At 40.4% G+C, this 22,826-nt stretch overlaps 1 protein-coding gene across 9 annotated transcripts in view; it reads right to left on the bottom strand.

Annotated features, from left to right (window-relative positions):
- Positions 1–22,826, bottom strand: part of ZNF423 (zinc finger protein 423) — a 408,575-nt gene that overhangs the window by 110,029 nt on the left and 275,720 nt on the right. For all 9 annotated transcript variants that reach the window (XM_044986847.1, XM_044986839.1, XM_044986840.1 and 6 more), the window contains one exon: positions 8,579–11,802. In XM_044986847.1, coding sequence (XP_044842782.1) covers positions 8,579–11,802 — 3,224 coding nt within the window. The remainder of the gene's footprint in view (positions 1–8,578; positions 11,803–22,826) is intronic.

The raw sequence follows: 22,826 nt of genomic DNA, 5'->3' as shown, positions 1-22,826 counted from the left end.
CGAGCTGGCCCGACGGGTAGGTGCTAGGGAAAAAGTTTCCGACATCCGTGCACACGGCACGCGCACACACTTAACAGGAATAGATATGAGCAATCACTCGAAGAAGAATGTGTGTTTTACTTATGCTAAACAATCTGTTCCACTTTGTATTTAGCTATGACACTCTGAGTATCTTTCCCAGACCTGAAAAAGAGCTTTGTGTAGTTCGAAAGCTTTTCTCTTCCACTAACAGAAGTTGGTCTAATAAAAGATATTACCTCACCCATCTTGTCTCTCTGTTTATATGAATTTTATGTACACACAATGCATACTGTACATAATGTGCATGTATGTTGGTACACACACAGGGCCTTACATGTTGTAAATCATTATGGTCAGTTTAAATGTTGTAACATGAGAGAAAATATGATAATGGGATAAAACAATATGCTGTTGGGTGAAAACTGATTCAACCAGCCAACAGCACCTGTGCAGAGGGAAGTGGTTTGGATTGGATATAGACCACCAGATGACTCAGAAATGTCCCCCCTCCCCTCCCAGAGTCCAGCCTAAAATGTGGCTACAAATGGAAAAAAGGTTGGATTTCTGAAACACTGCTTTCCAGGAGTCCATCCCAGTGCACAAGCATGAGTGCAAACATACACACACACTTACCTATATAAACCAGGTAGACATATATACATGCATGCGTGTACATATACACACTCACACACACAAACAGGTGTCCCTAACTCACAAGTTCACCTTGGAAAACATTGGAAAAATCAAATGGCCACATTCAAAATGTGAAATCTTCCCCTCCTCCAAAAACTTTTAAGTCTGGATCTAGGGTGCTGGTTTAGATCCATCTCTAGTTAAAATGTTTCATCAGTTAATTAACTCATTAGTTAACAGGGATACTGGTTCTGCTCAACTCACTATTCAGACCGTTAGAATTACATTAACACATTGTATTTATTTATAAAGAACTTTTCTTATGAATTTTAGTGCTTGTGAAAGATGTGTATTGCCAGACTTGGAGACTGGAGTTTTGTTTATCCTAACCCAGGCAGTGAGTGCAAACTTCCCCATATCACCCAGTCAACATACAAAAATCCCAACTTGGACAGGCTGCCTCTTGGAGTGAGAGGGTACATTTCAATCTCCATCTCAGCTCTATCACTAAGAAAAAGCCTATGCTTGAGGGGCTAATGGGCTGTATGTAGCACACCTCTGAATGAGATGAGTTACTTTCAAGAGCAGGCTTAAATTCCTCATGGGGTCAAGAGACTTAATTCCTCTTCTGCCATGGAATAACAGAATGATAAGTAATAAAAACAACAACATAAGACTTTTGGGTGATGGGGTCATGTTTTATTTCCCCACAAATGGCTATTGTTCCCACGGGTTTTCCAGATTTCCCTCCTTTAAACCTGGAAGTAAAATCCTATTCTACATAGGAAGTGAAAACATTCCTCTATTCAGGTAGCTTTACAAGGGAAGAGAGAAAGAAAAAAAATAGGGAAGGAACTACACCCCAGAAGAGTGAGTAGGGAAGAGAGAGAACTGAGTGATGAAGCAGAAAACAGGATCTGTTCACCCCATTTTTCATGTCCCCTCAACTCGTTCCCTTAACATGTTTACTTTAGGTGGGTCATATACAGCAATGCAAATTAAGATGGCTATTGAACTGAAGTCTTCAGTGTTTGCCACTGTCAATATTAAACAACTATTGTTCCTTATAGCTATAGCAATACAGTTATGAGACGTGTGCCATAAAGAAGAAATAGCTACATTTTTGAGCGTGGGAAGTTAATTTCTCCAGTATTAAAAATATGCATTCAGACATCATCTGTCTCAAAACTAAATCAACCAGGCATGCCCCTCTGGGTGGAAACATTAGCCATGCTTGTTTTTCCTGCAAATGTGTAAGAAGAGCCTATCAATGATTATTCACAAATGAAGACACTTCCTAGAAAAACAGAGACTTGATATACAGTGTTTGTAATGAAAAATGAAAGGATTAATTCTAACGCGACCAAGACAGAACAAAGGGCTAAAAAAGGGAAAGCAGCAAGAGTCGTCAGGATGGGCTGTACCATAGCAGAGCCTACAATACCCATATTCAACAGAAGGAAACGTTAAGAAATTCCTAGAAGATGAAACTTATTTGTCTCTGAAATAATTCAAGAACTACGAGAATCATAAATACTGCTGAAAGTGGTGATGTTACAAAGTGGTAAGATTCCATGACTACAGCTCATTTTATGTATCCCTCTTGGTGATATTCAGAATGAAATATGCTTGATATGCCTTGAAAACTATTAATGCAGGCCTCAGATGCAGACATTTCCTGAACAGAAAGCAGAAACTTCTATCATTTATGATTTTGACACAACTAAAAATAACTTTGTAGGATGCCATGTTTAGATGCCACTGAGACTGGTGCCTTAGAAACACCTGAGAGAGACAGAAAGAGAGGATTACATAGATAATACTTCTTTATATATATTTCAGATACCAAGGGTAGTTGATAAAGAAGCAGAGAATGCAGCATTAGACTGCATGGTGTATGTATTTTCTCTAATTTATTTTGATTGGTAGAAAATACCTGTCACCTAACTCTTCCAGGTTCTTGATCCTCATCCAGCTGCCTCCAACCAACTTTGGAAAAAAAATCAGTAGAAACATCCACACTGAACACAACAAAAGCAATACTCACATACCCTTTCAGAAAGGGAAAGTGTGCCAACCGTAACTATAAACATATATGTATAGAAACGGTATAAACGGATTCTCTCTTTCCTGCTGTATCTTTTCTTTCTCCCCTCTCTTTTCATCCATCAGCTGGTAATACCTTGTTTTTTTAACTATCCCTATATTCATTTGCCCTTGGGGTTTCTACTACACTTTTAAGTTTTTCCAAGGTCTCTCCCAAAAGCTTCCACTCTCACTTGCTTGATTTAAACATAACTGGCAGTATGATTTTTTTTTTTGGCACTCAGAGTACCTTATATATCTGTACATTTTCCTTTCCACCTTTGTACTAAGGACATCAATACGTTCAGTTGCTTACCGAAATGTGTGCTCCTGTTGTTTTTAATCTAATCTCAGTGTAGTTTCTCTCTGATTATATATTTTTCTAACCCTCAACTGTTCGTTAAAAACTGTGTTAAAAAGAAAAATCAATAGAGTGTTTAAAAAAAGAAATGTAGACGTGATCAAGAATTATAGAGTAATAATTCTTGTCTGGACAGCTGCTGTCTACTCAGCTTGTATTGCATACTCACAATAGCCTGAATAAAAAAATGCATTTTACCTGTTGTACAGCATGCCAATAAGAGACTGGAGAAGAGAGATTTTCTTCAATCCACTCAGTTTAGCTACCTTAGAACATAAGAACGGCCAAACTGAGTCAAAGTGATGATCCATCTAGCCCAGTATCCTGTCTTCTGACACTGAACAATGCCGGATGGTTCAGAGGGAATTAACAGAACAGGGCCATTTACTGAATTATCTGCTGTTGGCCAACCACAGCTTCTGGTAGTCAGACATTTAAGGACACTCAGAACATGGCATTGAGTCCCTGACCATTTTGGCTAATAGCCATTGATGAACCTATCCTCCAGGAACTTATCTAATTTTTTTGAACCCAGTTATACTTTTCGACTTCACAACATCCCATGGCAATGAACTACACAGGTTGACTGTGTGTTGTGTGAAGAAATACTTCCTTGGTTTTGTTTTAAACCTACTGCCAGGGTCTCTTTTCTAAGATGAATGGTCCCAGTCTTTTTTAATCTCTCCTCAGATGGAAGCTGTACCATACCCCTAATAATTTCTGTTGCACTTGTCTGTACTTTTTCCAATTTTAATACATCTTTTTTGAGATGGGACAACCAGAACTGCATGCAGTATTCAAGGTGTGGACATACCATGGATTCATATAGTCGCATTATGACATTTTCTGTCTTATCTATCCCCCTTTCCTAGTGGTTCCTGATATTCTGTTAGCTTTCTTGACTGCCACTGCACATCGAGCAGATGTTTTCAGAGAACTATCCATTATGACTCCAAGATCTCTTTCTTGAGGGGTAACAGCTAATATAGATACATCATTTTCTACGAATAGTTGGGACTATGGTTTCCAGTGTACATTACTTTGCACTTATCAACACTGAATTTCCATCTGCCATTTTGTCACCTAGTCACCCACCTTTGTAACTCTTCTCAGTCAGCCTTGAACTTAACTATCTTGAGCAATTTTGTATCATCTGCAAATGTTGCCACCTCTCTGTTTACTCCCTTTTCCAGATCATTTATGAATATGTTGAACAGCACAGGTCCCAGTATAGATCCTTGGGGGACCCCACTATTTACCTCTCTCCACTGTGAAAACTAACCATTATTCCTATCCTTTCTTTCCCATCTTTTCACCAGTTACTGAATCACAAGAGGACCCTCCCTCTCATCCCATGATTGCTTAGTTTGGTTAAGAGCCTTTGGTGAGGGACCAAAAGGCTTTCTGATAATCCAAGTATCGGGGGTAGCCGTGTTAGTCAGTATCCACAAAAACAACGAAGAGTCTGGTGGCACTCCAAAGACTAACAAATTTATTTGGGCATAAGCTTTCGTGAGTAAAAACCCCCACTTCTTCAGATGCATGGAGTAAAAATTACAAATGCAGATGTAAATATACTGATACGTGAAGAGAAGGGAGTTACCTTACAAGTGGAGAACCAGTGTTGACAGGGACAATTCAATCAGGGTGGATGTAGTTCACTCAAAATAACTGATGAGGAGGTGTCAATACCAAGAGAAGGAAAATTGCTTTTGCTTTGAGCCAGCCACTCCCAGTCCCTATTCAAGCCCAAATTAATGGTGTTAAATTTGCAAATAAATTGTAGCTCTGCAGTTTTGCTTTGAAATCTAGTATCAGAGGGGATAGCCGTGTTAGTCTGATCTATAAAAGCAGCAAAGAGTCCTGTGGCACCTTATAGACTAACAGATGTACTGGAGCATGAGCTTTCGTGGGTGAATACCCACTTCATCGGATGCATGTAGTGGAAATTCCGATGAAGTGGGTATTCACCCACGAAAGCTCATGCTCCAGTACATCTGTTAGTCTGTAAGGTGTTACAGGATTCTTTGCCTCTTTGAAGTCTGTTTTTGAAGTTTTTTTGTTGAAGTATGGCTACTTTTAAATCTATTATAGAATGTCCAGGGAGGTTGAAGTGTTCTCCTACTGGCTTTTGTATGTTACCATTCCTGATGTCCGATTTGTGTCCATGTAGTAGGTGACTTCTGAGTACCCATCTTGCAATTTTCCCTCTCTTGGTATTGACATCTCCTCATCAATTACTGGGAGTGGACCACATCCACCCTGATTGAATTGGCCCTGTCAACACTGGTTCTCCATTTGGAAGGTAACTCCCTTCTCTTCATGTGTCAGTATATTTATGCCTGCATCTGTAATTTTCACTCCATGCATCTGATGAAGTGGGTTTTTTACCCACGAAAGCTTATGCCCAAATAAATCTGTTAGTCTTTAAGGTGCCACCGGACTCCTCGTTGTTTTTCTTATAATCCAAGTATACAATATTGATTGGAACACCCTTCTCCATGTGCTTCTTGGCCACTTCAAAGAATTCTAATAGATTGGTGAGGCATGATTTCGCTTTACAAATGCCAGGTTGACTCTTGCCCAACAAATCGTGTTCATCTGTGTGTCTGATAATTCTATTCTTTACTATAGTTTCAACCAATTTGCCTGGTTTTGAAATTAGACTTACTGGCCTGCAATTGCCAGGATTGCCTCTGAAGCCAGATGACAGCTATCCACCAGTCATCTGGTACAGAGGCTGATTGAAGCAATAGGTAATGTAACAGCTACTACTTCTGTAATTTCATATTTGAGTTCCTTCAGAACTCTTGGGTGAATATCATCTGTTCCTCAGGATTTGTCACCTAAAAAAAGTGGCTCAGGTGTGGGAATCTCCCTCACATGCTCTGCAGTGAAGACCGATGCAAAGAATTAATTTAGCTTCTCCACACCAGCTTTGTCTTCCTTGAGTGCTTCTATTGCACCTCGATTGTCCAGTGGCCCCACTGCTTGTTTACGACAAGCAAAGTTAAACAAACTTCTATTCTTAAAATACTATAGAAAGTTATTATTTTCCAAAAAGAGCATAATTCTTTAAAGATCCTTATGCTATAAAAACATTTTAACAGACCCAAACTACATGTTTAATCCCCAGAATGAAGCACTGACAGTTACGTAGCCTGCTGATATCACTGTTCAGGTATAGTATCTATCAGTAAAGGTAAAATCATGAATTATTCCAAGAAACTGGGGTATACACCATACAGTTTCAGGCATTAGCATATGTGCAGGCTGCAGGCCATAGGCACCTGTTTAAGGTGCTATTTGGTGTAGGCACAAATGCTGATTTTTCATTATCTTCTACAAAGGAACTAAAATCTGCCCTCGCGGGATGAAATTCAAAGCATTTACCTTGTTGAAGAACTTAAACTCTCCCCTGAGAGAACAGGTATGGAAGCTCTCACTGAAAAGAGAGAGTTAAAGCAAGAAATTAGAGTAGAAGACGGCAATGTATTCCACTCCTGACAGATGAGGGGAAGAGCATGTAATATTTTAGGCCGTGTGCACAGCCATGTGAAAAAGGAATTAGTCCCACAGAAAAGAATAGGCCTGTTTCAGAGAATGTAGAAGGAAATAAAGAACTGAGAAGCAGAAAGAAGACAGTGACCTACTCAGAGACTCAGCTGAACTCTCAAGAGACATCGCACTGAAGGAAGGGATATTTCCATTCCTTATTTTATTCATCTGCAGAATTAGATGTATATCACAGCTGGAGGCAGGTCTAGTCACATATTCACTTGACCCAGTGGGAACAATATCCATTTGTACTAAAGAAGCAGGTAAAACAATAACAAATTTTCATTGAGATTGAACCTGGGATGCTGACACAATCTACGAATCACTGACAGGATGCACTATGAACAGCTCTATCTAAGCCCATTCTGCCTGCACTGTCAGGACTTACTCAAGGTCTCCTTGCACTTACTGAACTGCTTGCTCAGTGTACTCTAACAGCACCTTCAAGTCTGTTATTGCCCACTGCATCAAGAATTATTTGGGGATGCTTTAATTAGCAGACTAACATCAGGTGGATTCTATGGCTGGGGTTTTTCAGTAAGAGCAGGGTGCCCAGCTCCCTTAGTAAATGCTTTTGAAAATCTCACCCAATTATCTTTAATTCAAAATGTCAGAGTGGTGTGACTAGTATTCCTGTCACTGCTATTGGTCTGCTGAGAAGATTTCCCAAATTCACTTCTCATTCCATTTGTTCTTCACAGTGTAAGAAGTAACCTGGCCCAACCATGAACTAAAATTTCAACAAATAATTTTAAGACACCATAAACAGCAGACAAGATAGATTTCATGAGCAGGTTTCTAAAGGCTTGCTTACATACTAAATTAGCCAAAAATCTTAAAAGTAAAGCTGTAAGACAGCAGATGAGTTAGTTTTCACAGACTTTTTCTCTCAAGAATCTCACCTGTACACTCTACAAGAATTTTCACATCACATATGAAAACTACTTTCATTAAGGGAAGGAAACAAACCAGTTCCAGATTTCACAAGTTACATACTGCTGTGCAATATCCTCTGGTGATTAAACAGCTGCTAATAATTATTTGAGTATCAATGTGGCCAGTATGGCATCTGAGCCATAATGATATTGTTTATATTTCTTTTTTGAATTTTTGTAAGGACGTATCTTTCTTACCCATAGATTTTTGCAGCTCTCTCTCTCTCTCTCTCTCTCTCACACACACACACACAGAGTGAGGAAAGCCCCTCCTCTCCCCCCAGGAAAGCAGGGCTCATATCCATCTCTCAAGGTCATATAGCAAGACAACTAACCTCTTTGAAGCAGTGAGTCAAATTTTATGCATGGCGATGGAAAGTTTTGAGGGGCTTTCATTAAATCTTTCATTCCAACTTCTTCCTCCTCCTATTTGGTGCCTGGTCACATGTTCACCAAACACCACAAATAAAGTAGACACCTCTGCCAAGAGGCTATATAAAGAAAACAAGCCTCTTGCAAACCTACCATCCATTCTAATTAACTCATTCCTGGGATGTGGTCAAGTAAACTACTTAGAATTCCTTTCTCCTGGATATTGAAAATATCTTTTCCCATGAAAGTCTCACCAGTTTCTGCAGATTTGCAAACTCAAGAAATACCCATACTTATGCACAAACCCTGACTTCTGAATGAAATGTTGATATAGCTCAACTTTCTGCTGAAAACTTCAAGGTAGGCTCGCAGTATGAACCCTGATACCCTGCCATACATAACTAAGAAGTCTACAAAACAGTGTGACACCTATTTTCTGCCTGTGCAATGCTATGCTTTGTTTATAGCACAGGTCATTCTCAAAAGGTATTTTTTTTACTATTAATTTTATAAAATTTGAATTTTTAATCCTATTAAATGCTTTGTATAGTTACTCTAGTAGTCTACATTGTGTGCAAGAAGAGATGCTACAGTTCAGCAGTACTGTACTTACTCTGGGAACAGGGGATGTCTGGGTACCCTTCCTTTGGCCACTAGTCTCAGGTGTCAGGTCTCGATGATCTAACTGAATGTGGTTCTCTAGGTCTTCAGCACTTTCAAATTTGACACTACACTCTGGGCACCTCAGACTGCCACACGGTCTCTCATTCACTTCCTGGGGGGTCAAGCCTGAAGACTGTCCATTGGTGCCCCTGGTCATGCATCCAGCACACAGGCCATATGGCAGGCCATTAACATCCAGTTTCACCAAGTCCTGCTTGTTCCGGAACTCTTTCAAGCACAAAGCACACTTGTAGAGTTTCTGCAAAGCCTGACCATTGGGAGAAGAGGCTGCAGAGTTTCCTGCCAATTTCTGCATATGGAACGTTCCATGAATTTTCAGCTCAAGGGTAGAGGTGACTGTCTGCATACAGACAACACAGCGAAACCCGGTGAGGGAATTTCTGAGATCCGGATGCATCTGGCAGTGCTCAATAAATTCCTCCTCACTTTGCAGTGGCATTTTGCAGATCCTGCACGTTCCCGTATCCAAACTCTTGCTATGAGTGACTTTGTGCTCTGTCAGGGTCAGAAGGGATGGGAAGCGCTCCCCACAAATGGGGCACATGTAGTGCTTAGCTGGACCTCGATGAGTCTGCATATGCTCTCTGAGGCCATTTTCTGAGAAAAAGGTCCTTGAGCAGATGTTACACTTGTGGCTACCTTTGATGAATTCTGCTTTCTTCCTAGAACAATCATCCTCCCCAGGTCTGATGTTATGATCTCTCAAACGATGGTTTTGCAAAAGGACTTCCATGGTATAGGCAGCCCCACAAATATCACAACCATACATTGGCTCAGAAGCATCTATATCATCCTCACTAGCCTCATGACTGTTTGAAGTATCCGGATTCTTCATCAACATGTTCTGGAGATCTGTGGCTTCTGTCTTCTTATTCGTTGGGGTCATGCCATTAGCTGTACCATTCTCAGCCCCAGCATCAAAGACACAATGTTTCTCCCGCAAATGTTTTTCAAGCAAGATGATAGCATGGAAAGCTTTGCTGCAGAACTTACAGTTGTATTTTTTACTGTGGGTTGTGATGTGGCACTGCAGTTCTACTTCAGTGCTGAAGGTCTCGCCGCAGAAGATGCATTTATGTGATTTTGTTGGATTGCCCAAATGGCTATGCTTTACATGGATCTGAAGGTCCACCTCCTTTCTAAAATCCCAATTACAGGCTGTACAACGATACATCTTCTTTTCATTGCTATGCTTGACTGCCAGATGCACTTGGATAGATACCTTGGAATCAAAAACCTCTTGGCAAAGGGTGCAGTGATACAACACAAAAGTATGCATGTCCAGCAAATGCTTCTGCAAGTCATCCACTGAAGAAAACTGTTTGTCACAGCTCTCACATACATAATGGGTAGACGTTGTCATGTAGTGTACTGTGAGGTGCTGCAGGAGAGATTCCTGAGAATCAAAGTCTTCTTTACACTGAGGACAAGACTGTTTCCTTAAAAGCAACTCCAAATGCAACTTTAAATGAGTTTGAAAACTTTCAAAATTAGAGAACTTTAGATCACACTGATTACATGGGTATTCACCATTAGAAACTGAGTTTAAGCTAGCAGAAAGCCGCTGCCTTTTAGGGGAAGAGACTTCAACATCAGAAGAAACTGGACTCTGCTCTGCTTTTGACTTCTTATTGTGTGCTAGAGGAATGTTCTTGTGGTTTTCTTTAATGTGCTTTGTAAGTTTCAGAATGGAGCCAAAAATGGGGGAGTTTGTGCAATAAGGGCAAGAATAAACTTCCATAAAAGACTGTGTTGGCTGAACGACAGGGGAATCCAATTTTGAGTTTCCTACGTTGCAGTGAGTTTGCTGAATATGCTCAGTCAAGGATGCTTCCGTCAGAAAGCCCATGGAGCACTGGTTACAGAAGAAGGCATTGTTCCCATCTTGAGGGGTAGCACTTGGTCCACAGTGAGTGATGCGGATGTGCTCCTGTAGGCTATTGATATCTGCAAACATCTCAGGGCAATAGTTACAGTGGAAGGCAGAAATGTTATTAAACTGCATCATGGGATATGCATGGTTTTTGTGCACCTTTCTGACATGTTCGTTCAAGTTGTACAGCGTAGGCATGGAATCAAGGCAGATCTGGCATGTGTGGCTTTGTTGAGGTTTGTCTGCATGAATGGTCTTCAAATGGATCTCCAGGACAGCAAGGCTGTTGAAGTCACGCTTGGAGCAGTAAGGGCAGCTGTAGGTGACTTTAGACCAATTCTGGCCTTCCTCTCTTTCCGCTGATCTGATCTTCTTTTGTCCTCTCAATGGTTTTAAAGTAGAGTCCGGAGTGGAGCCTCGTTCCACTGATGCGCTTGAATCAGGTGTTGCACTGCTCATTGATGCCACACTCCCCAAGACTGGGTCAGGGCTGACACTATGGTTGCTGGAATCAGGTTGTCTGTGGCTATCCAAGTGGCAATAGACTTCCTCTACCGAAGAAAACTGCTCGGGGCACATAGGGCACTTGTGTTTTTTGTTGGCATGGGCTTGATGAATGTGGGAAAGCAGTGAGTTTTCATCTGCAAATACTTCAGGACAATGAATACACTGCAAATCTGCCTTCTCGGAAAGCTGTGGGTGGCGTGTCATTACGTGCTTCTCCAAATCTTCTGTCTGACTGAATGTCTCTTCACAGTAATCACACATAAAATCATCCTTCTTCACCTCTTTCTCAGTCTTTGCCATATGTTCCTTGTTCTTTTTATGAGCCTGCATGTGACTCTGCAATGAGCTGGTGGAGGAAAACCCACGCTTACAGACAGTACACTTGAATGGCTTGCTCGAACTGTGGGTTTTCAGGTGAATTTTGAGGTGGTCGCTGCGAGAGAATGCTGCCTCACATTCATGGCAATGGTACTTTTTATCCCCCGTGTGAAGCTTTATATGGCGATCCCTACTTCTCTTATGCTTAAAAAGCCGGCTACAGTAGGTACATTTGAAAGGTAGTTTGTCACTGTGGATCTGCTCGTGCCTTTTAAGGTAGCTCAGGCGAATGAAGGACTTATCACAAAACTGACAGGGATATGGCAGGCCAGTCCCCCCTTCCTCCTCCCCGATGCCGAGATCACACCCATCTCCTATCATCTGAGTGGGTGATGCAACATCTTTGCTGGAGGGAGATGAAGCCACCCAGGAGAGTTGTGGGTCGTCATCACCATCTGTAATGGGAAAGCAGAAAGGAGATTAAAAACAATTCCCAGTGCATCTGTGAAATAAGGACAAAGCCTCTCAACAACACTATGGGCTTTTGCTACTACAGTAAAAAAAAAAATCAGCTGCCGAACAAAAAAAAAAAAAAGACATGTCTCTTGAATTTCAAAGATGTTTGAGAAAGAGGAAAAGAAGCACATATTGTTATGTAATTTATGAATATGCAAACATATAGCATTAATATAAAGCCTTTTTCTTTAGCAGACAACTACTCACTGTACTGTAAAACAATAAACAACGAGTAGAGAAAATAAAATGCATTGTAAAGCAAAGCAATACAAACATGTCTAAGAGCTTCAGTATTAAGTGGTCACCTGTGATTTTGTGGGATTTTTTTTAAATGATGCATCAGAATGATTTTAAGTAACGTCTCCTTTTAACAACATCTTTTCAGCTCTGACTTGAAATTGAAACAGATGTAAAAGGCTGCACAAAAGCAGTTACATGTAGAAAAACAGAATTCAACATCCATGTGAAATAGAAACAACAGATTTGAGAATACTATGTTGAATCTGTCAAGAAATTTTGATTGTTACCATATTCGTTGGCTTAGAAAGGTAATGTCTTCTGATTGCAATAAAAAGACTTGCAATACTTGCAAAGACTAATAATAATCTTTGGAGATTTCAAGTGTGTCATCACCAGAAAACCAACTTCAGGAACAAAACAACAGCACAGCCAAGCCTGTAATGACAGAGTGCTCCCACTTCCATGGCTCAAAGATGAGGCTTTAGAAAATATTTCATAAATCAGTATTTCCATAAAGAAACACAATGACTAGAAGAATGGTTGTTTTTAAGAAAAGACATAAAAAGTTAGCATCTTTCATAATTTGAATTATTCATCAGAAAGAGAACAAAATGAGTGCAAATGTAATCATTCCACAGAGAATGCTGAAGATGACAAGTTAAGTGAAGATGCCACTAGTCTGATATAAAACTGAACCCTGAATGAAGAACAGTGTAAAACTTGTGAGAGTAGAGGAGGGGTAGGTAAAGCACTGAAATGCAAAAAGGAACCATTTCTCCAAACACAAACATTTACCCTCTAAAACGTTTAATGATTCTACTTCAGCTATTATTACAACTGAACAAAAAAAACCCTGCAACTATGCATGTAGGCTGTCACTCATACACTTGTCTGCCAACTAAACAGCTTCACCAAATTAAAGCACATGTACAGTAGAGTAGTTCTCAAAAGAAAAACTCAGTTAATGAGGATATCGTCAATACAAGAACCTATGCCCTATATCATTGTATTCTTTGTCAAATATGTCTGCCTTTACAACCCAGGAAAACAGGGATTTGCATTACTTTATATAAAAATAATCATGCACAAGACAACTTATCTAGCAAAAATGTGCTGCATTTTTCCTAGCACTATACTGTGTGGGAGGATGGCCTTCTCTCCTTACGCAGTACAACTACAATGTCCTCATCTTGACTTAACCAAACCTGCTACTCCAGAATGACTGATGACATGAAAACAATATTTTATTCTCATTACAGAAACGTACTATAATTCTCAACAAGCGACCTACACTTATAGAACGTTCAATGTTCTTATGTTAAACAAAAACTTAAGAGCCCGGCTGAGCCTGAACATTACAAAGTTTCATCCACTGATTTTTACAGAGACCTGTTTTTTAATATTTCTATTCTCATCCTGTAACCAACACCTAATATCTTTTTGTATCAGCAATCATATAATATGCTCCATATTTAAATCTACTCTATTGTACATTACTGCATGCCATACTGAAGACCCAGGTTCACTCCTCATTCTGAGCAGCCTCCCTCTTTCTCTCTGAAGTCTGCCCCATTCACAGGGGTTCTCTCTCCAAGCAAAGGAGGAGCAGCCTCCCTAAGGGCTTGCATTAATGGGCCCTTCTGACTGGAAGGATTCAGCTGGCTGCCAGCTTCTTGGATTAGATTCAGTGGGGAGGTACCGGTAGATCACTGCTCACTAATTCCCAACTCACGCCAGCTGGGCTCCTCAAGGGGAATGAAGACAAAAGGGAGAGAGGGGGATTCTAGGGCCTGAACTAGGGCAGCACATGGTGAATTTGCTACTCCTACAGTTTTTCTACTGGAAAAAAAACAACACAATATTCCTACTCTGTAAATTAACTGGCTGTGGCCTAAACTGTAACAAGTTGCCATTAAATAAAAATTATTGTAAAAATAGGCATTTAAAATGTCATACTTTATTATTACAGAGAAAGACTGTAAATATTTTGCTGCATATTGGTATACAGGCATAAATGATTGAAGAGAGAAAGCAGGGAAAAAAATCAGATAGGCTTAAACCACTTTGATGAATAAATCAGCTTCAGCGTCCACAGCCTCTTTTACAATCTGCAAATTCAGTGTGCCAAATTCACTGCTAGCATAACCCAGTACAATGCCGTTAACTTCAATATGATTGTATGTGCTTGTGCCAGCAATGAAGTTAGTCCATTATCTCAGCGATACAAATATGTTTAAGAAGTTCTCACACTCGTCTGAAACTGACTGATCTATCCCAAAACACAGCAGGTGGAAATGGTAACAACTTTAGGAAGATGCTAAGAATTGAAAAGCAGAGTTCCCTTCCTACTGCTGCCCTTCCAGCATACTGGACTAATTTTTTTATTTAAATAAAAGAAAGATGGTGTTACTTTCTGAATGACATGCAAAGAAACTGCTGTGATTATTATAACAGCATAATAAAATGCGAAATAAAATGTTGTTTGTTTACATAAAGTTGAAAGCAAGACTGTCTCATTTTGTCAGTTGGATTTAGACATTTTATTGATTTAAGTGTTCAACTTCTATTTTCCTTTTAATATATTTGTTTTTTCTGCCTTTTAGAATTTAAAAATAGTTGGACAGCTATTGCTCCCACACACAATCTACCTTGACTTCCTTACAAACAAAACATTAAAGTATCCAACAACTAAACTGAAGAAATTAGAGGGAAAACTCATCATCATTTATCTCTTTATGGAATGAAAAACAATGCTGTTAATTTTAACTTGCCATTTTAAATTGAGAAAAGCCTTATAATGAGCCCAAAAGAAAATGTTAGGGAATTTTGCTGGAGTATTTTACATTGGGAAGATATAGTTGAAATGTGGTGTGACATGCCTGGCAACAGTGATTTTTCCAGCAGAATAATAATTCTACATTAATGCAATCAAAGGAATGTAACAGAATGAGAAAAATCACTTTCAAAAAGAAGATTAAAGTCATTAAAAATGGCTAATCCTGCAAAGTGGGACTGTTCTAAAATAGGGAATCACATGGCTGGTGCAAGTCTTTTGTCATCTGCGCATAAGAGAATCAAAACAAGTATTAAAAGGAGAAGAAAATTCAATAAAAGTTTAATTAGAAAAAAAGAGCATTAAGTAGGCTTCAGAATGCAGGCAGACTGTGAGATATATGTGTGGGTCGTGATGCTTACGTGGCCAAACTTGATAATCAATCACAAAGTGATACAGTCATTTAGCAACTTAATGTTCAGCATGTTTACAAAGCTGCAAGCATTCATCATCATCACTGAAGAGATAATTCCAGCCTAGATACATTCAATAAATGTATTTTTCCTTCTAATAAGAGCAATTTGGCCAAACTGCTATATAAATCACACTTTGTTCTCTGTTTATCATTCACATAACACAAGCCAAGTTCAGAAATGTACTCATGCAGCTATGACGATCAACCCCAAAGCTATGAATTCATGATTGGTTTTCAAAAGGAAGATATAGCTTTTTACAAACAGAAAGACCTAGGTAGCACAGTCTCCTAAGCAAACATTGATAGGGTTGATATATTTGTTAAGACAATTACTTTGCTAACAGAAATAAAGCCTCCAGCTTCCATCCAGGACACACCACATGATCCATTGTCTACAGCCAAGCTGTAAGAGACAACTGAATTTGCTCTAATCCTTCAGACAGAGACAAACACCTACAAGAAATAAAACTGTGTACACATAAATATAATTTCACGTCCCTACAAGACACCGTCTTCCCATTTCCTCATACAAAGCTAGCCAGAAACTTTGTTACATTCTATCAAACTTTCAGCGGAGCCTTCACTTGTTGAAGAACTTCACTCAAAGAACCATCATTAGTGCACGAGGTAATAACCTCTTCTTCTTCAAGTACTTTCCCTATGGGTGCTCCACTGTAGGTAACTTCACAGCAGTATCCCCTGTGGAGGGCTGGGACTTAGGAGTGGAGTCTATCATTGATGATAATACTGTGGACCCGAAGATGGCATGAGAAGCTGAGTCTCGAGTAATTGTGTATGTTCTGTGAAAGTATGAGTGGAGGCAAACATTGTTGCCCTTCAGATTTCTGAGATGGAAACATCTTTAACAAATGCGATCAAGGGGGAAATGGATCTCGTGGAGTGCGTGCAAATTCCTGAGGGATAACAATAGTTAATGTGATTTGAGACCTATCTGGAGAGCCTTTGAGCTGAGCCCTTATTGCAGAGCCCTTGGATCTGTCCGCAACTGAGAAAAAAGAGATTTCCTAAAGCCCTTTGTCCAGTCATAGAATCATAGAATCCAAGATCAGAAGGGACCATTATGATCATCTAGTCTGACCTCCTGCAAGATGCAGGCCACATAAGCCGATCCACCCACTCCTGAACTAATTCTCTCCCTTGACTCTGCTGTTGAATGCTCCAAATCGTGATTTAGAGACTTCAAGTAGCAGATAATCCACCAGCAAGCGACCCCTGCCCCATGCTTCGGAGGAAGGTGAAAAACCTCCAGGGCCACTGCCAATCTACCCTGGAGGAAAATACAATGTGAAGGCTCCCCTAATGTCAAGCATGTGTAGTATGGCCTCCCTGTTCTCACAGTGCAGTTTTGGGAAAGAGGTGGGGAGGTGGATGAGTTGGTTCATATGGAAGGATGAGGCTACCTTGGGGAGGAACTTTGGGTGCGGCCTCAAAGTGACTTTGTCTTTAAAGAAGACCATGAAGGGTGGGTGCACCATCAGCACCACTATTTCCCCTATTTGTCATGCTGAGGTGATGGCCACTAGAAATGCTGACATCACTGACAGGTGTAGAAGAGGGTAAGTGGCCACAGATTCAAAGTAAACCAGCCTGCTACTTGCTCCGACTTGCGGTTGAAAAGGAATTGAGTGTGGTTCGCCCATACAGCACTAGATAGCCTCAAGGCAGAGCATGAGGGAGAGTGCATGTGTGGGCTGAATGGACACTGCTACCTAAAATCTCCACTCAGAGGTGCAGCTATACGTACAGTGGAGCACCCATAGGGACACTACTCAAAGAACGGCTGTGTTGCTCAGTAGATGGGACCTTAGAGCCTTCCTGTTTGTTTGATCCCATGGAAAAGGCTTGGCACCTCAGTGGGAATTTGAAGGAAATCAGACAGGGTAGTGGTGTAATTCAGCAAGCACAATCTGTGTGTTTCTATGCTCTGCTGTCATGTCATTATCCTTAATAAAGCTGTGGCCTGTTACCTTTCCTCTTACATCCTCCTTTAGGGCAAAATTCTCTTGTGTCCAGAGGGCTTATGTGGGTCTTAAGCAGTGTGTAGGTCTTGTGCTTGTTCTCTGCACAAGGGTGAATGCACCATTAGAGAGAGTAGCACAGGGTTCATGCCATCCTATAAAGAATGTGTGTTGGAAGCAGCAGATTCTATTTACTAGAACAGTCACACACATGCGCAGAGCCAGGACTAGAGCCCTGATCCTCCAGCGCCATAAACACAGACCTCCTTTAGCAGGCAGTAGTACAAGTCTCTTCACCACATTGTGGGTCAGCCACCAAAGGGTAACATCACATTCAGATACATACACAGGACATGTCTACACAGCAGCTGCGAGGTGCTTTCCAGAGCGGATAGACAGGTATGTGCTACCTTTGCTTCGGCTAGCAAGCTCAAAATAGTAGTGTGGTTACAGTGGCACAGGCAACAGGCCAGGCTAGCCACGCAAGTACATACTTGGGGGATCAGGCAAGATGGTATTCAAATGGCTAGCCGAAGCCTCCGCTGTTCCACTGTGGCCCCACTTCACTTTTTAGCATGCTGGCTCAAGCAGAGCTAGTGAATGTGTGTCTACCCGTGCTGGAAAGCAATCTCCCTGCGGCTATGTAGACATCGCCATACACACAACCAATACATCAGTTCTGAGTGACAAGAACACCTGAGTTGGAACAACAGCTAATAGAACTTACTGACGTGATGAGCAAGTGTGATTAAAATGTACTGTGCTTTTAGATAAGAGGAGAGGGAATTTCCCTGGACCGTAGTATATGCTGAGAGCAATGGAAGGAGGCTGAAAGAAGTTACAGTGGTGGCACCTAGGGAGGATCGCACAACAGGGAATGCTGGAGATGCAACTTAAAAGGAGACTCCTTTTTAAGCCCTGGAGAGACATTTTTCATAAGGAACAATAGACAGGGTGGGTATACCTGAGAGCTGCTGTTGTGCACCAAAGCAACAACCCCAACAGGAATAAATTAGCCATTTCTCTTGCTGTATACAGATCTGATTTATACTTAACAGAGAAGCTATTGTCAAGGGAAAGGGTTGTCTAATGGTTAAAGTTACGATCTGTGACTCACAAGATTCCTTGCTCTGCCACAGTCTCTCTGTGACATTGGGAACGTCACCTAAGGTAAAAATGGCCAAAGCACCAAAGCGACTTAGGCTTTGTCTACACAACACAGCTTTTAGCGACATGGCTGTGTCGCAACAGCTGTCCCACTAAAAGTCGTTCAGTGTAGCCACTGTTTGTCGGCTCTCCTGCCGACAAAAATCTTCTACCCCCAACGAGTGGGGTCAGCTTTATCAGCAGGAGAGCGCTCCTGCTGGCAATGCACTGTTCACACTGGCACTTGTTGTGGCAAAACTTTTGCCTTTCAAGAGGGGGGAGGGGGTCAATACCTCTGAAAGACACAAGTTTTGTCGTCCAATTGGCAGTGTAGACATAGCCTCAGAAACCTAAATCCCGTTTTTAAAAGGAACTGGAGCGCTTAGGAACCCAAGTCTAATGGAAAGTAAATGAGGCTTAGGCTCCTAAGAGCTGAAGTTACTTTTGACAATGAGTTTTATGCTCCTTAACCACCTAGGCACTTTAAAATGTTACTCATAATCTCTCTGTACGCCTCAGTTCCTGGCTCACAGGGGTGTTATAAAGCTTACTTCTCTAATGACTGTAAAGCAGAGTGAGGTCCTCAGATGGAAGGCCCAGCAGAAGTGCTAATAGTATTAATAAGTATTATTGTCAGAGACACCTAACCAGGGAACACAGCAGGAGAATTATCATTGGATTTCAGAGGTGAAAGCAAATTTTTAACTGTAATAAGTAAAGAGGGATAAAAACTCACAATGGATTAAAATGTAGTATGTATTACATTTTCACACGGCATACGCTGTCTGGATACACTGCAGTGTTGGTGTGAATTAATGCAAATGAAGTTTACATACCAAATGTTTTCAGTTCACTTTGACACCTTTTTACTTAAAAAACCCCAAACTTTTATCTTGTTTACTCTCATCTCCCAATACTACTCAAATGTAATAAGAACAAAGTAAATAATAAACAAGAACCTACAATATCCAAAACTCCATTGTTAAGCTCCACTGAGTGTATTTTTAATTGTGACATTTAGAGCTGACACACATGAAGATATACACCTATCCTTGAATGATATTAGCAATCCAACTAGCAGCTATCACTGAAATATAATCATATAGTTGGCCTTGATAAATTTTGACTAGTACATCTTCAATGGAAATCCTTTCCACAATTTATATGTAATTCTACATAATCATACCATGCCACAAAATGAACATTAATGCCACTATTTGGTTAAAACAATCAAGCATTCATGAGGCAGGTAATGTATATATACATTTTTATGAAGGAAAGATCAACCATAATTCTTTACCCCCTGTTAATTGCTTTAATATAATGGCTTCTTATGCCATATATTTAGCCAATTAATACAGCACACACTAGAAACCAGAACTGCTTCTATAAAACTTCATATAAAGAAATAACACCCTACATATAGTTTCCAGGCTTAATGAGATCTACAAACAAAGTTCGAAGAAAATTATTTCAGTAGTTTTAAAATTATGACTATTTAAAGTTGAATGATCACTGTGAAAGATACAGCTATTTTCTTCTCTGGGAAAACTTTACTGTATTAAATGAAAAGTTTATGTAATATAGTGGGCCAGGACTATATGTAATCTTTCTAGAAGGGAGATGTGAGGTGAGGCCTGGGAGTTCAAACGGCTATCTTGAAATTATCCAGACAAGAACAGACTTTTTACGACAATATGTATGAAGTGGATTTCGTGGGAAATACCTAGATAGAGGTTAATGCAAATTCCCCACTGTGACGCTGGCAGACCAGGTGCCCACTCATACCAAAGTCCCAGGTCAATTTACTTGTGTATTAGTAAGATCAAAGTAATTGTTAAACATATAAGAATGTATTTGGTGTTTAAACTTCATGAAGATTAATGGGAAGTTACTTGCATTGTTTTCACTTAGCTGTATCCTGTTATAATGCAATTGCACACATTTGCACTGTGTGTACCCCTGTAACTAAATAACCCATCAAACTAGCCACCAAACAAGAAAGAAGCCTTGTGAAATGCAAATGAAGAACTTTAACAGAAAAGTGCTAATTTCAAAGCAAGTGGCCGTTGTGTGTGATGATTGGAGGTGAACGACTCAGAATGGATTCCTCACTCTCCGTCATCAAACGAAAAGCTCACGTGGGTAGTGACCCTGAGAGCTTGTTTTCTGTAAGAAGCAACTTTAAGTATGGATTCAGGGTAAGATCCTACATCTCTGGACTGTCTGGATTCTAACAGGGCAGAATAACTGAATGAGAAGACGGAGATCCCCAGAGTTATTCTGGGTACTCCTGAGAGACTTTGGGATACTGGCATATTACTACATCTCTGATACCATTTGGAATTATAGATTGATCGCCTGTACATATATTTTACCTGTTTTAACCTCTCAATGACTCACTTCCTTTTCTTAGCTAATAAAACTTTAGTTAGTTTACTACAGAATTGGCCACCAGCATTGTCTTTGGTGTAAGATGTAGAGTACCAATTGATCTGGGGTAAGTGACTGGTCGCAACCTTATGTGGTGTGATTTTTGGCTTACATGACCTTTTATTACAAAGTCCAGTTTATCTGGGTGGCAAGATATATTGAAGAGTCCAAGGAACTGTCTGTGACTCCATAGTAAGACAAGTAGAGTGATCCAGGAGTTCACATTTGTTACTGGCTTGGTGAAATCTAATTATAGAACACACCACTAGTTTGGGGTGTCTGCCTGTTTTCTGACAGTCAACCCTGGCGTGACACCAACTTCCAGTTATGCAAATACCTTCTAAGCTACGCCATGAGGTGAGGGTGACTGCTATTACCTGCTCCTGAGGGTTGGACATCAAACGCCTGAGTTGTATAAAGAAACAGGCTGATCTGACCAGCCTGGGATCTGGTTCTGAATCTGAGACAGTTATGACCTTGTGACCCTGGGGAAAACCCAGTTGTGGATTTGGAAGGTTTGACACCTGTAGGAGCCAGAGGTTGGCTTTGAGATAACGTCTGGTAAGATTTTTTTTTTTTAATGTGGGTAGGTTTTTTATCTTTAATATGTTTTTTCTGTCATTCTTTCACCTTAAGAATAAATGTGCTTTCTTATAAATTGCTGCATGGAAACTTATAACTGCAAGTGATACAATAGGCATAGCCTATGGAGAGAAAGCAAAGTGCAGACACTGGGTTTTTAGGCAGTGTGGGTTGCTAGGAATATTGCAGTGTTGGCAGGGAACAGTGCAGCCTTTAAAGATCCACTGGTCAGGAGGGAGAGAGACATAGGTCTCTGCCCAAGAGAGGTGGTAGTTGAGGAGCTGGGAGTCTACAGTGGGAGCCCTCAGGGGACCCTGGAGGGAGACTACAGGTGCAGCTGCCCTGAACTGTGACAATCACGAGCTCGAGACAGCAGACAACTTAAATAACCACTCTTCCCCATTAAATTTTAAATGATCCCAGTTTAAAAGGGCCCAGACATAGAAAACATCAGGTTTTATAAGGCCTATAGTTTGAGATGACCCTACTTCCTTTACCCACTCTTGCTTTGAATCAATCTAAAAAAACTGAAGGAGTTCTAACTTGTCAATTTTAAAACAATCATACCTTTAAAACCACTCAACTGGTTTTCTTCTAATTTGACTTGTTCTGTAGGTCTTATTAAGATTTCCAGGTCATGTCTGAAAACTGTATGTACTGAATAATTCTGAAAGTACCTTTCGTATGTAGGTCACTGTTTTGAATCTGATCCCAGCCAGCAGTAACCTGAATCCCTTACCATAACTAGCACTAACTAGTACCTGTTTAATAGTCTCAGCTAGGAGCCCATGGGAAGAAGACTGAATTGTCTTAGCTGAACTGGCATGAAGACTGATCCTCTGACCCCTGCAAAGGTGATCCCTGCAGGTCAGGGGTAAGGCACTACTAAGAAGTTGCACTTCCTTCATGGAACTATAAAGAGCTTTAGGGACATCAGTCTAATTCATGGGCACAAAAGTACACTTCATGTTTAAAAGGCACTATTCCAGTAATATACATCACATTCAAGGCAGAATGAAAATTAAAACAGGAATAAAAACTAATATAATGGTTTCACACTACTGCCATCATACATATCTATGGCCTAAAAAATGTAGTCACATCCAAATTATATGCTGATATGGTAATAAATGTTGTTGGATTAAAGTACTAGCAAATAGTGATTTTCTTTTTCAACTTTTCAACATCGGGCTGCCATTCATTTTTAAGAGGGTTCAAAAAGTAAAGGAATACGGTTTCTGGTTTTACCTTGAGGATAATGATAACATGACTTAACAGAATATATAGTCCTATTTTACCAGCTTCCCCCCCCCCCACTTAGACAAATTAATTTAG

This window comes from Mauremys mutica, chromosome 14, assembly GCF_020497125.1.
Source record: "Mauremys mutica isolate MM-2020 ecotype Southern chromosome 14, ASM2049712v1, whole genome shotgun sequence".
In the NCBI taxonomy this organism is placed as follows: Eukaryota; Metazoa; Chordata; order Testudines; family Geoemydidae; genus Mauremys; species Mauremys mutica.
The sequence above is the reverse complement of the archived record's forward strand: the minus strand, read 5'-3'. Positions and strand labels throughout refer to the sequence as shown.